The following is a 16,880-nucleotide window of genomic DNA, read 5'->3' as shown; positions in this document are numbered from 1 at the left end:
ATATCTAGTTGCACTAAAAAATACAGAGGGATAAAACCTATTTTTAGGAGCCGATTGTTTTCTACCCAAAATTGGCCCATGGTTGGAATCCGATTTTGTGTCCGGATTTTAGACCTTTTGGTCTCAGATCTATGGCAGACCAGTAACTGCAAACAGACATATGAACCTTTGCAAAACGTAGGATAAGATGGTCATTTGGAACAAAGAGTGGTCTCGATACAAAAATAATGGCTCCGTTTTATCAAAAAAAAGAAGAAAAAAAACAACTTGTACCCTTCTGCTCATGTGCAAGCTTAATAGCCAATGAAAAACGATGTTTCTAACACAACTAGGCAGTATGTTATTGGATGATCACCTGGAAGTTGTTTTTGTATGTATTCAGAAATAACTATCAAAATGTGTTTCCTACTCAAATTTCAGACAAAAACGACAAAATCCTCTTCAGGGGTTAATGTGTTAATGTAACTGCAGAATAATTATGACTCCTATGTCCTACGTGAATTCATGATGTTTTTTGTGATGTCACGTGGTCTTGTGATTTACCTCACATAAATTCATGTTATTTGGGATGTAATGTTGACTAGCACCTTCATTTCACATAAATTCAAGATACTGAGTATTTGTGATATCATGAGGTCTAGCGCCTTCACTTCACATCCATTCATGTTATTTGTGATGTAATTAGGTATTATATATATATATATATATATATATATATATATATATATATATGTGTGTGTGTGTGTGTGTGTGTGTGTGTGTGTTACATGCAGAACAAGCAGGCATATGATATATAATAATTATGCTTACTGTGTACAGAGATGAAAAAAACTTCACAATTGTCATTACATCAATGGGATGCAACTCCATATAGTAATGAGTGCCATGTCTTTTGAGCAACCCAATTTTATAGCATTTTAATCATTTATTCATTTGAAAAATATATATATAAATACAATATTTTGAATATAAACTCAGATACAGTTCTCAGTTTAAATATTTTGCTTTCCTTCAGACATATCAAGACATTTTTCCAAAAATTCAAGAACTTTTTCAAGATAAAACCAAATTTTTTAAAATTCAAACTTTTTAAAACAACCCTTCAATTCAAGATTCTTTAAGTTTGTAAATCATAAATCTTAACTGCAATTAACGATAACTCACTGTGCATAAAATTCAAGATAATCTCACTTTGTATAAAATTAAAGATAATTTCAATGTGTATAAAATTAAAGATAATTTCAATGTGTAAAATTATGTGTATAAAATTAAAGATAATTTCAATGTGTAAAATTATAATGTGTATAAAATTAAAGATAATTTCAATGTGTATAAAATTAAAGATAATTTCAATGTGTAAAATTATGTGTATAAAATTAAAGATAATTTCAATGTGTAAAATTATAATGTGTATAAAATTAAAGATAATTTCAATGTGTATAAAATTAAAGATAATTTCAATGTGTAAAATTATAATGTGTATAAAATTAAAGATAATTTCAACGTGTATACAATTTAAGTGCTTCAGCTTGATCAGCAGACTGAACTGTTACTGTCAAAGACTGTTACTGTCAAAGACTGTTACTGTCAAAGACTAATGAAGCCTTCATGCCAAAAAATCTGATAAATATTGGTTCCTCGATTCAGATTTCCAGAGTTAAAGATCTGAGAATATACAAAAACATTACCTTGTTCTTAATGGCAAGAAAAAGAAGTCAATGACTAATTCTTAATGGGTTGTTGTTTATCCATCAGTATAATGATGGCATCCAAGTTTCTTGTCAGTACACCATCACAGCAGTGTATACTATTACATTAGTTGTTGCATAAAACAAGCCTAGCATTATTATATTATTACATTAATTGTTGCATTAAACAAGCCTAGCATTATTATATTATTACATTAATTGTTGCATTAAACAAGCCTAGCATTATTATATTATTACATTAATTGTTGCATTAAAGAAGCCTAGCATTATTATATTATTACATTAATTGTTGCATTAAACAAGCCTAGTATTATTATATTATTACATTAATTGTTGCATAAAACAAGCCTAGCATTACTACATTAATAAAACAAGCCTAGCATTATTACATTATTATTACATTAATTGTTGCATAAAACAAACCTAGCATTACTACATTAATAAAACAAGCCTAGCATTATTACATTATTATTACACTAATTGTTGCATAAAACAAGAGAAGCATTATTTCAGCTTTACTGAATGATCAACATTCTTATTATGAACTGGCAACCAGCTAAATTACTGTCTACTTTTCTAGCTTGGCCTTTTATTTTATATTTTATTTTAAATATCATTTTTGCAGCTGCAGTGTTTAATGGCAATCTACCATTTCTTTTAAGTTTTAAGTGCTACTGTAAGAGATGATGAGAAGGTTAAACGATAATTAAAATCCATCTATTCTTCATTTAAGTGGCACAGGTAATTATTATCAATTACTCCCAAATGTTAATTTTCATTATATAAAAGTACTTTGAAAGAAAGGTCAGACAAACTAATGGCTTGGACAAAAGAGCCAATTTCATGATATGACACTCAGTACCAAATATGGTATCAAACAAACCACTTTCATATTCATATATCAAAACATTTTACATATAAAATAAAATAAAATGAACATGAACATAATGAAAATTGTGTATTTTATAAATTTAAAATGAAAAAACTAATATCACTGTCACTGACTTGGTGTCGTTAATCCACAATCGGCCTACAACCGGGTACATTCTCCTTGTTGGATCTACAGTGATGATAAGTTGTGCAGTCACTTATAAATTTCAGATATTTCTTTAAAATAAACTGTTTTGTTGTTGAACATCCTTTTTCAAAGGTAAATACAATATTTAAAAGAAGCTTTTGTCAGCATTATGGGTAAATCAATGTGATACGCTGTACAATGTTTAAAAGAAGCTTTTGTCAGCATTATGGGTAAATCAATCTGATACACTGTACAATGTTTAAAAGAAGCTTTTGTCAGCATTATGAGTAAATCAATCTGATACGCTGTACAATGTTTAAAAGAAGCTTTTGTCAGCATTATGGGTAAATCAATCTGATACGCTGTACAATGTTTAAAAGAAGCTTTTGTCAGCATTATGGGTAAATCAATCTGATACGCTGTACAATGTTTAAAAGAAGCTTTTGTCAGCATTATGGGTAAATCAATCTGATACGCTGTACAATGTTTAAAAGAAGCTTTTGTCAGCATTATGGGTAAATCAATCTGATACGCTGTACAATGTTTAAAAGAAGCTTTTGTCAGCATTGTGGGTAAATCAATCTGATACGCTGTACAATGTTTAAAAGAAGCTTTTGTCAGCATTATGGGTAAATCAATCTGATACGCTGTACAATGTTTAAAAGAAGCTTTTATCAGCATTATGGGTAAATCAATCTGATACACTGTACAATGTTTGCTATATCTCATTCTCATAACTTTTTTTCCACCTAGAAATGCTACATTTTTAGTTTGAAAAAATGGAAATAATAAAGAAAAAAGCAAACTAAACGTTCCACTTTAGAAGACCATACAATTTTAGTATAATTTTTTTGTAAGTTCTGATGAAGCTGGAATTTTTTAAAGAAATTTAACAAGTTCAAGTGGAAAGGCACTAACTTTGGACTGGTTCTTCAATTAGAAAAAAGGGTATGTTGAAATTGTTTCTTTAGCACTATTTTTCTATTTGCTAGGTGCTCATCATTAAGAGGTTAGTGTTAGGACCGGTCGGCCTGGTGTCAGGATAATGTAACTGGGTGGGACATCATGATACATGTCTGTGACATGATGCCCCGATGCTAGACATCACTATAAACTGCCACACTGCAGACATTGTGGTGATCTGATTGAATTCTCTTAAAACTATGTTAAAAGTCAAATTGCACACACACACACACACACACACACATACATACACACACACACACACACACACACAAAGAGACAGACAGACACACACACACATTTCATGAACAAAACATTGAAAATGATCAAGATATGAAGTGCAATCTCGGGTTCAAATTTTGTAAATCGCCTGATTTAATCTTTCTGGTCTGTCACACGTTTTGACACTGTTGTTTACTGGCTCACAAAGGCATAACTTTGTGAGATAATGTGCAAGCTGTAACTCCTTGATGAAAAAGGAAAAAGAAGAAGAAAAAAGAGTCACTTTCTCTTCCATTTTAGATACCCTAAGTGCTTCCCTGGTAACCTAACACCACATCTACCAGGCATAGACAGAAAACAGAAATGCCAAGAAAACATGAAGAGCTCAATTTAAGATAACATGATGGAATTCAATTAATATTTGTCAATTTAAAGCTAGTCAGATTTACCCCAACAATCACAATTTGTTCCAAGTCAGTGGAAAGAACGAGTTAGATATGGCATAAGGATACATTCCCCATTAGACGGAGACATTCATACACCATATCCAACAATGGGATACATTCGGGCCATCAAGCCAAGACTTTCATATACCATATCCCACATGGGATACATACTGGCCATGAAACCAATACATAGTCATACCCCATATCCAACAATGGAATACATTCAGGCCATCAAGCCAAGACTTTCATATACCATATCACACACGGGATACATACTGGCCATGAAACCAAGACATAGTCATACCCCATATCCAACAAAGGAATACATTCAGGCCATCAAGCCAAGACTTTCATATACCATATCCCACGTGGGATATATACTGGACATGAAACAAAGACATAGTCATACCCCATATCCAACAAAGAATACATTCAGGCCATCAAGCCAAGACATTCAAACACCAAATCCAACAAAGGGATACATTCGGGCCATCAAGCCAAGACTTTCATATACCATATCCCACATGGGAAACATATTGGCCATGAAACCAAGATATATTCATACCCCATATCCAACATGGATACATTCAAACCACATGGATACATTCAAACCACATGGATACATTCAAACCATCCAACAAAGACGTATTCATACACCAGTTCTTTCCTCAAACCTGGCAAGAAAACACAAAACCTGCAGTTTAGCAATTTATTACATATCCTATCTTTCACCCTTTCCAAGTATTTGAGGCTATATGGTGTGAATGGGATTCAAAAGATTAACCCAATGCATCAAGAAAAATATTCACATAAACATAAGTGAAAACATGTCAGTATGTGTTATGTGGATGTATGAACATCCACACTGATTACAAGATTGGCCATGTCAGACTAAATGGGTATGTAATACACAGGAATGAATAGAAGAACATCCACACTGATTACAAGATTGGCCATGTCAGACTAAATGGGTATGTAATACACAGGAATGAATAGAAGAACATCCACACTGATTACAAGATTGGCCATGTCAGACTAAATGGGTATGTAATACACAGAAATGAATAGAACATCCACACTGATTACAAGATTGGCCATGTTAGACTAAATGGGTATGTAATACACAGGAATGAATAGAACATCCACACTGATTACAAGATTGGCCATGTCAGACTAAATGGGTATGTAATACACAGGAATGAATAGAACATCCACACTGATTACAAGATTGGCCATGTCAGACTAAATGGGTATGTAATACACAGGAGTGAATACAACATCCACACTGATTACAAAGATTGGCCATGTCAGACTAAATAGGTATATAATACACAGGAATGAATACAACATCCACACTGATTACAAGATTGGCCATGTCAGACTAAATAGGTATGTAACACACAGGAATGAATACAACATCCACACTGATTACAAGATTGGCCATGTCGGACTAAATGGGTATGTAATACACAGGAATGAATAGAACATCCACACTGATTACAAGATTGGCCATGTCAGACTAAATGGGTATGTAATACACAGGAATGAATAGAACATCCACACTGATTAAAAGATTGGCCATGTCAGACTAAATGGGTATGTAATACACAGGAATGAATAGAACATCCACACTGATTACAAGATTGGCCATGTCAGACTAAATGGGTATGTAATACACAGGAATGAATAGAACATCCACACTGATTACAAGATTGGCCATGTCGGACTAAATGGGTATGTAATACACAGAAATGAATAGAACATCCACACCGATTACAAGATTGGCCATGTCAGACTAAATGGGTATGTAATACACAGGAATGAATAGAACATCCACACCGATTACAAGATTGGCCATGTCAGACTAAATGGGTATGTAATACACAGGAATGAACAGAACATCCACACTGATTACAAGATTGGCCATGTCAGACTAAATGGGTATGTAATACACAGGAATGAGTAGAACATCCACACTGATTACAATATTGGCCATGTCAGACTAAATGGGTATGTAATACACAGGAATGAATAGAACATCCACACTGATTACAAGATTGGCCATGTCAGACTAAATGGGTATGTAATACACAGGAATGAATACAACATCCACACTGATTACAAAGATTGGCCATGTCAGACTAAATGGGTATGTAATACACAGGAATGAATAGAACATCCACACTGATTACAAGATTGGCCATGTCAGACTAAATGGGTATGTAATACACAGGAGTGAATACAACATCCACACTGATTACAAAGATTGGCCATGTCAGACTAAATGGGTATGTAATACACAGGAGTGAATACAACATCCACACTGATTACAAAGATTGGCCATGTCAGACTAAATGGGTATGTAATACACAGGAGTGAATAGAACATCCACACTGATTACAAGATTGGCCATGTCAGACTAAATGGGTATGTAATACACAGGAATGAATAGAACATCCACACTGATTACAATATTGGCCATGTCAGACTAAATGGGTATGTAATACACAGGAGTGAATACAACATCCACACTGATTACAAGATTGGCCATGTCAGACTAAATGGGTATGTAATACACAGGAGTGAATAGAACATCCACACTGATTACAAGATTGGCCATGTCAGACTAAATGGGTATGTAATACACAGGAATGAATAGAACATCCACACTGATTACAAGATTGGCCATGTCAGACTAAATGGGTATGTAATACACAGGAATGAATACAACATCCACACTGATTACAATATTGGCCATGTCAGACTAAATGTAATGAACAGGAATGAATATATTATATTAAGGAATATTAAGTACTCATTGACATTTTGAGAGGTAAATTTAAATGTACGTATCCATTATCCAGAGTGCTGATTTGAAAATAGTGCAAAACCAAATTAAGTTTTTCATTGCAAATAAAAGTAGGCCATACTTCAATAATCTCCAAAGAATGCAGTTGACTGTACTGGTCTCTGTAAAACAAGTGTAAGGTGTTATGGTTTTGTCTTAATTATATTTCATCATACTATGTCCTGGAAATTATACACCGACTTGAAATCATGGTCATGCATGTTAATAAAATGTAGCCAAACTAATTAAGTATGGATGCAACTAGCAAGTGCATGATTAATTAATCTGGGAATTTAAGCTACTCACTGCCAGCTATTGTGTGAGCACGTTGGCGGCCATTGGGAAGCAAGAGAAATTCTGAAATTGAATAGGCATTGTGTAGAATAAAATAAAAGATTATAAAATTAACATACACAATCTAGTTCCCTTTATCTAAAATGGTCTATTGCCATTAGACAAGAGGCCCAAGTGGGTCTGATATTATTCACCTGTTTACAAAACTTAACCCTTTACCTCTTGCAAGTGCCTTTGGATGCCTCTGCTCCATTCACATTGAAGCGCCTTTTGAGGCCTCTACCTGATTTTCAAAGAAGCACTTTTTGATGCCTGTACACAATTATTACGAAAGCGGCTTTCAATGCCTGCGGTAAACATCAGCCATTTTTAGCGGGTTTTCATAGTGCCACCTTTGGGGAAAAAACCCTATTAGATACTACATTCATTGGTTTAAATGACCAATATGTCAGATCATGTGGTCGCTGTTTATGCTCTGGTTGAAATCTGCTATTTAAAGTAACTGGGTCATATTCTCCACTCTCCAAAATAGAGGTTGCGGATTTCGTTCAGCACTTAATTGAGTTTTCACGATTAGAATCACAACTATGAAAGCTTCAATAACTTAGGTAAAGGCTCTGATATTGATATAGACAGCAATTATTTTTTAAAAATTATCAAATTCAGATGATTTAGTGATGTAGAGGCAGGCAAGGAACTTGTAAATTTTGAGTATGAGAAATGGCAGCTATATGGTCTGTCATGTGGCTTCACTGACTCGACAGTGGGTTCTCTCAAAATTTTACAGCACATAAAAAATTCTTCCGTGAAAAGTAATTATACAGCTATAATGATCAGATTTTACTCTTAAATTTTTCCATACATAATATATGTGTACCAAAAAGGTAAAATGGTTAAAATTGCTGTTAAACATAACATACACTACATTGCCTAACAGTTAACAGGCTGGCCTATGTCTATGGAGTTGAACAGGTAACAGGTGTTCTATTTATAGCACACTGCACTGGGTAACTTTGCTACATGTATATTGAAGGGCTAAAAAGCCATACACTCTATGAGGTAAAGGGTTAACATTGTTGATCGTTTCACTAAGCAGGCTTAGAAAAAAATGTAAAACCACAACCTGCTGGTGTGTAAACTATCTCCAAAACATTTTATCATAATGACTTTACCTATTGTAAATTATTTTGATAAAAATATTTTTTTCACAGAAAAAAGAATAATTATGTACCGTTTCCATGGGTTTTCAATAGATGAGCACCCTAGAGTTTTGAAATTTAACTGTAACCTAATTCTGATGAATGGAAATTCCAACCTGTGTGTTTTTATGATGCACATTGATTTGGACCTAAGCATTAGCTTTAATTACCCTCGATTCCTAATTTTCTCCAGAGTGTGTGCCGTCTGTAACAAATCTACATGTCAGTCAGATTGGCATTTGCTAAAAGACTATTTACACCTTGCTGGTGAATAATACTGCACCTATGTAACTGGGCGGAGATAGCTGGTCACTTGTGTCATGCTAAATATGCATAACTAATAAAGGTTAGATTGTTTTGAAATTATTTTTTATGTTTATGATCGAGGAAGAGGGAATCATTTATGACTTGATTGGATGAAGTTTTGATCAAATATCAGCATTTGTTTGATTGTCCATCAAATTATAAACAATTATATAAAACTGGAAAAGCTAGCTGACAGAGCTAAGTGGACAATTTTTGTGTTTTACCAGTGATTAATTTGCTTCAATCAGCAAAATGTTTAAAATTTCAGGTGTTTTAAATAATGTTTTATTCAGTAAAAATTTACTAGACATTACACACAGTAATTTAATGCATGCCCTGGAATGACTCTAGATTGAATAATGCTATGGAATAATTTCACGTTAAATGTATTTGTGAACTGTTAAATCACAATGACCCAAAGAACATTATTTTCTTTTCGATCTCAGAAATTACCCGCTAGTGATGATCATTCTGACCTTTTGACTTGACAAGAAACCAAAAGCTACTGCTGTGGAGAAAGTGAATACATCTTCTAAAGTTTATGACATTCTAAGTAGGAGTGGAATTTCAGTGAATGAAAAATGTCATCAACGATGAAAATGCAGTGAAGATATTTGATGTGTATGGACTCGGGAAAACCAAACCCCACTGATGTCAGGTCCAATTTTAAAATAATCCTTTTTCTGTTTAATATACAAATATATACATTCAAAAATCAGTAATGACAATGTATATTTCTCTTTCTGCAGGTCTGTTTTTGCATAAAATATTGTGCATGTAGAAATAAATAACAAGTACATGTATGATTAAAAAAGCTTTAAAAAACTTGTCATCAATCATTGCTTGAAAACAAAAAGAGAAATATAAACTCCATTTGGAAACTCTTCAATGAACTCACTGGAGGAACACACAAAAATCAGACAAATAAAATTCAATCACTTCTGGTAAATGACATAATAGTCACTGAATGACGGACACTGCAAATATTTTCAATGATTTTTTTCTCACCAAGATTACCACAAAATTGAAAGAACCAGTGATAGAAAACAACTTTAATTAACTCAAAAAGTTCTGCAGCATCAAAATCTCTAAGAAGGTATGTTTCTCTATTCCACCTGCATAAAAAAACTTTGCTAAAAAATGTCTCAGTGAACTTGATACCAAGAAAGCTACAGGACTTGATCAGACTAGTCCATGACTCATTAAATCTTCTGCCTCTGCCATTGCAGATATCATAACATTCATAATCAGTTTAAGTATTGCAACCTCATATGTCCCCAAAATATGGAAAACTGCAAAGGTAACTCGTATTCACAAATCTGGTTCTAACGATGACACTGATAACTACTGCCCAATCTCCATACTAGCAAACTTGTCAAAACTGATTAAAAAACATGTCCTGGATGATGATTCATTCATGTCATATTTAACAAAACACTTGCTGTTACACACTGATCAATCAGGCTTTAGACAGAAACATTCATCTGAGACTGCCTTGATCTCCCTAACTGATAAATGGCTTCAAGCACTTGACCCAGGTAGAATAACAGGATTTGTATTTGTAGATTTCATGAAAGCTTTTGACATGGTGGATCATGAAATCCTTTTGAAGAAACTAAAAATCCACCAATGTGATGAAAGCACAGTTAGATGGTTTACTAAATACTAAAGTGTCTAGAACACATCATATTTATATAAAAAATGTTCTGTCTGAACCTGGAACAGTTAGATTTGGAGTACTATAAGGCTCAATGCTAGATATCATTAATCTTGATGGAAGTTCTGGTCCAGGTACTCATTGGGTCACATACACAACTGATCCATGTAGAATTATTTATTTCGATTTGTATGGGTTGGTACCACCAAAAGAATTTAAAAAATATGTCGGAAGAGTGCAAAGCACTCATCCTCAAAACACTCCCGTCTGGTATTCAATGTTACCAACACTGACAATAACCGATCCACCAACACGTGGCAGTGATGTAATTGCTGTACTCAGCACTGTGTCCAGGTCACTGACACCACCTCATAAAGTCATGCACAAGTACACAAGTAGACAGTATAACCGTACACCATATATTTAAACAGATCTAAAAGAATAACGGTAGATATTTACAGAAGATCTTCTTACCTGAGTAAAACTCAGCAAGGCGACTTATCTAAATATGCAACCCATGACGAGGTCAAGGATGAACTTGCTAATCTTTTGAGTCTTGCAAATGTGGACCAAAATGAAGTCGTTGTTTTTCAGAATAAACAAGGACAATTAAAGACGAGCAATATCCCATTGACAGATATTATTCAGATGTGACCGAAGATAACTTAGCGGTGTTTGCTAAAAACAGTAAATTAAAAAAATTGGAGGAATCAGTCTTAACACTCATGGGAGAGATTACTGGACACATCAAAAGAATTGGAGATACTATGTATGGCGATCTAAATATGAGCAAAAATACAATTATTAATGTGAGAGAACCAAAATCAGACGATGATGTGGAACAAAAAGATATGTAGACAGCAGCACCAACACGATCAGAACTGAGATCAGTAAATATGTTGCTAAAGCCAGTGATACAATGACTGGCAATCTCAATATGGCTAGTAATACCATTGCTTATTTGAGAGAACCATTAATAGATGATAAAGCTGCAGTGAAAAGATACATAGACCACAAAAACATTCCGATGATGACATCGTTAATGAAAATCAATGATGGATTGACCACATTTAGATCTGAATATTCTAATCATGTATAATCGTTTATAAATTTGAACAAAAAAATAAAATGGAATTGTTGATTTCTCTGGAAAGCCAACATTTGTTGGTATTAAACTCTCTGACATAAAAAAGATCACCGTCAGTGTAGTATATACATTAGCATCTAGACAAGCATTATGGACACCACTTAATAAATCTATCAAACATCGAGATGAAGTTACCGGTATATACAAGTTTTCAGTACTCAGCACTATGATATTTACGACATCTACCACAATTTAACTGGATCCTCTGGATATATGTTAGTGATGTTGGAGCAAAACAATGAGGAAACATTCATGGTTGAATCCAAACAATTTTTTCTAGGTTTGCTGTATTATTGGTGTCTTGAATTAGTTGTTAAACTACCACCTACTATATAATGAACTCCCAATCGATGTTCAACATTACAGATACAATCAAGTATGTGAGTGGCAAAACAAACTGAAAAGTATTGCTGATGAGGACACAGTAAAAGTAAACAAATATCACAGACATGTAGTTGTCACTGAAATAATTGTGTATTCAGCATCCGCTGTTATCACTGGAACTGGCGTATTGCTATCAACAATAACAATGACATCGCAAGCAGTTGTAACAATTTGTATTTCAGCTGCAACACCAATTCCTGGCACTCTTAATATCATGGCAAAAAAAATATATACGTGCAGCGAAAATAAATTGCAAGAGTATACAATAAAGTTGCATACAGCAACGCTAGCATACTCCAAATTATCTTCGTTGATATCATCAGGACGTAACAATGGAATAATATCAGATACTAAGTTTACAGAAATGATTAGGATTTACAACAAGGCAATGACTGTCAGAATCTACATCCAATTTAGAAAATCAGGATTTAACTATAATGTCGTCATAGCAAGAATTACTACAAAAGATCGTTGCTAATACAACTCCATCAAATACCTCAATGATATCAGCAAGCTCAACCAATCTTGAATTTGGTGTTAATTTTCCAACTGCAATTCCAGCAAAATAAACTGCACTAGCATAATTACGAGTATATTATAGTTGGCCATAGATCAAATTCATTCGGTGGGTTGCAAGCAAATAATTCACTGGTATTTTCATATCAAAATAAGCCAGATGGAACACCATACTGGAATGGTGTAAGTATACCTACAGGTAATTATCAGATCAAATAGATAAATAATGAATTTCAGCACAGAATCAAATCTATACCAGGAAAAGATCCTAAAATTGCTATCACTAATCACGAACCAACATTATCAGCCCCAACAGAAATAAACTTGCTAGAATACGCCATAGATATATATGAATCATCAATCGGAAGTGTGCTAGAGATAGCACCTGTTTATCAAGGAACAACAGAACCACAACATATAGATTTCTCCACAGACAAGAAAATATTTTTTAGAACTTCCAGAATATCGAAAAATTAAACCATGGAAGATTGAATCAGAATCTCCTGGGAGTTTTTATATTACTGATAAAGGTACTAAAACATCTTTACTTACTCATGATCCTAATGATGAAAACAGAAAACCATATATTGCAGTTGAAATAATTAAATCGTATTCTGACGTTATTAAGTCTGAACATAAGCAAGTAAACAGTAAACTATGAAATTTATTTTCTAGTATCATACAATATTATGACAATAATGTAAAACAACAAATTATTGAAATGATACATCTAAACCAGGTTGTGTCACACCTTGAATATATTAATAAAACTGTTATTTACACAGTGAAAAGTGACGGTCATTTTGTACTTAATTTGCTTTGGATGTAACGGTCAAAAGCAGATGTTTCTAGATGTCTATAAAATAACAGAAAATCAATTACCAACATTTGTAATACCAGGATTTGCCACTGATGAGCTAAAATAAACCAGTAAATGATCTTATTGATGAAAACTTTTCTAAAATCGTCAAGTCATGGAGAAAAGTAGCCCCCCCCCAACCAAGCAGCTATCCTCAAGTATAACAATGATCCATACAGTGGTGGCAGGCATATTTTGCCAGGTATTGTTAATGTAACATCAATAATCGCAGTCAATCTTGTATGTGATGCAATCGATGGCAGTTATCAAGTAGATCTTGAAAAATCCAGTCAGTCCCACCAAGGAAATATTTTATATACACTTACACCTCAAGTACATCCTGGATATTTGATCGTATAAGAACCGATTAATCTGGTTTGTCTGCAATGTCATAATCAGTTTTTATCAAGGATACATTTCAAGCTTACTGACCAAACCAGACTTCTTGATTTGAGACATGCATTATTGAATTTTAATCTCTATGTAAGTATCATCATAAATCTTCATGTTTGCAGAGGATTTTGTAAAATCTGTTTCTGAGTTGAAGTTGGCATTTTACAATTAATTATTCCTTGATTTAATCAAGGGGTATTATTTAATGCAACAACACACGAGAGTTTGTGTATACAACAACATGGCGATGAAGAATTTTTTAAAATGCAGGAACATTTAAATGAACTGCAGCGAGAACATATTATTAGATTTATATGTGATAGAGATCAGATACTGAATTATGGTATGCACATTTTTACTGAATTTGATCAGCTTAAAAAATATAATCTTATTCTGATATCATAATCTGAATAAATATAATATGAATATGTATTACAGTCTGATTAAATATCATTATCAGAATAAAAACTATTATCAGAATAAAACTTATAATCTGAATAAATATTATTATATCACAATAAAAATAAAATTATAATCTCAATAAAAATCTTATTTTTCACTGATCATCGAATTTGCTTGGGTAAATGGTACTTAAAATAATGAGAATCCTACTGAAAACAGAAAATTACATTACAATTATAATTTCACAAAATAAAAATAAAATATTGCTCAATAAAAATAAATATTATTATAAGAATAAAAATAAACCTGAATCAGAATAAATATTATAATCTCAATAAATATTTTTTTTTACTATAGTCAGAAATGAATTATTCTGTTTAGCTGTTACCACAGTCAACAGTGACTATGTCATTGTTTTCACTTTCACAATCTGTTACCAAAGAACAATCTGAAACGCTCACTGTAGTCATAACTTTCATTTTCATCAGTGACGTTTTCACTAATTTCACAATACCCTTTAGTGACGTTCTTACTACCTTCACTTTCACAATCATTACTGTCACTGCTGACAGCGCTTTCATTTTCACCAGTAACAGAGTTACCTGCAGACATAATCCTTTTGAAATGTATTAAACGTGTATTCACAATCTTTCTTGTTTCCTATTTGTGAGCTAATTCTGATCTAATTTGTTCAACTGCGCATGCAAGAGATACAAACTGCTCAACTTCTGTATATTTCATTGTCGCCAATGATTGCAACATAGATTGCTGAATCAGCTCAATGAATCTGTATTCTGTGGTAGTGTATATCTATCTTCAAATTTTCTTGTGGTAATGATTCAAAATCACAAATAGTTTTCTCCGAATCAGTAATTTTTATACCGTTATTATGTAATTTTTTTATTTCATAAATAATGGCATTAATATTTTCAAAATTCATTATATGTTTAACATATATAAAAAATTACATAAGAATAACTTACTTCTACAGACAACACAGCTCCCATGTGAACTCCAAGACTGCCAAACGATATTCTAGCAAGTTCAGAGGGTGATACAAAATATTTATAATCTTAGATCTGAGGACGGCTCAACCGCCATGTGAACCCCTAGATTATCATACAACATATTTCTGCACACTCGCAAAAGAGCACATACTATGTGGTGAGATGGTGGGACCATGTGGCAACATGGTGGGATGGTGTACTTTTTTCTTCTGCAATTCTAGCTTGGAGCAAACCCCAATAATAACACGGGTCCTATGATATATAAGCTAACCAATACTTAGAAATTCAAAAGTAGGTGAGGTAATGGGCATGGCTTATTCGCTGTTTGTGTTTTTTTTTCTTCTTTTTTTTTCTTAATTATTATCACTGACAAAATCTAGAGGAAGCAAGAAACCTGACAGATACAGAACAATACGGATACTGTTTCTCAAAAAACCAACCAAAAATGATTATTCATCAGTAAATAAAATTATTTATAAGATACAGGCTCTACCTTTGTCACAGTTATATCCCTTGACTTAGTCAACTGACAAAGTCACTGATGTTGAATTTCTCTGTCTTACGATAGAGTTACAGTTTTTTTTACATTTCTTTGAAAATATGATTTGGTAATATTATTTGCAACACAATGGGAAACAATTAACCAAACAAAAACTAATTTATAAGTGAATAGTACCATTGTAAAATACAGGCAAGATAACCTTTAAATTGCTCTTTATTTTACCTGATAGAGTTATTTCCCTTCATCAGGAGTGTTTGTATCTAACACAATGAGAGATACTGAAATGTTACTTTTTGCTAATATTTCTCTGAAAATGCCAATTTAGTTATATTATCTGTGGCGCGATGAAGTGAAGGCATGCAAATATCAAAATGTTTGCTGGCTGCATTTATTAATCAAAATATTATTTCTTCACCTGTCTCTACATTTGTAGATTAATAACCCACCTTGCAATTATTTTATATTTACCAGTACACCACTCCCTCGATAACTCGCACCCTGATAACTCGCGAACCCACTTATAATGCTGGGTCAGGCATGGATCCCATTTTTAAACCAAAAAATACACAAACAATTGATCCCTAGTTCTTGAAAAGAAAATCGCGACAAAAGTTGGTAACGAAACGCTGATATGTCGCTAGTTTTATGGTCGAAAACGGTAGATAAGACCTGTAAATTTTAATCAACATTTTTAAATTATCAACTTTTAATATGTCAATGCCAATTTAATAATTTTTGCAATTATTACTTATTCTAATAATGAGACAGCTCAATTGGGATAAGTTATATTTAGTTCATCAGAGATACTATGCGTTTAAAGATTTTAATGAAAATGCAAAATTGTTGGATGAGGATGGTAATGATATTATTGATTTTAGCACCGATATTGGGGTAGCTCCATCTGTGGATAACCACGATGGATTTATTAATAATCTCGTAGTATATGATGATGTGATGCTGGACAAACAATCAAATCCAGCTCGGATATTTTCATGACGCAAAATAAAA

General features: G+C 33.1%; 1 protein-coding gene across 6 annotated transcripts in view; it reads right to left on the bottom strand.

Annotated features, from left to right (window-relative positions):
• The window catches only part of LOC149780995 (voltage-gated inwardly rectifying potassium channel KCNH6-like), a 326,871-nt gene that overhangs the window by 180,605 nt on the left and 129,386 nt on the right, over positions 1 to 16,880 (bottom strand). For 5 of the 6 annotated variants that reach the window (XM_089938100.1, XM_089938103.1, XM_089938104.1 and 2 more), the window contains exon 5: positions 7,513 to 7,563. The exons of the other annotated variant lie outside the window; for it this stretch is intronic. In XM_089938100.1, coding sequence (XP_089794226.1) covers positions 7,513 to 7,563 — 51 coding nt within the window. The remainder of the gene's footprint in view (positions 1 to 7,512; positions 7,564 to 16,880) is intronic. 6 annotated transcript variants of the gene reach the window in all.

The sequence above is a fragment of the Sinohyriopsis cumingii genome, chromosome 16 (assembly GCF_028554795.1).
Source record: "Sinohyriopsis cumingii isolate HCF-2022 chromosome 16, ASM2855479v2, whole genome shotgun sequence".
Lineage (NCBI taxonomy): Eukaryota > Metazoa > Mollusca > Bivalvia > Unionida > Unionidae > Sinohyriopsis > Sinohyriopsis cumingii.
Note: the sequence above shows the minus strand (reverse complement) of the source record. Positions and strands in the feature narration are given on the sequence as shown.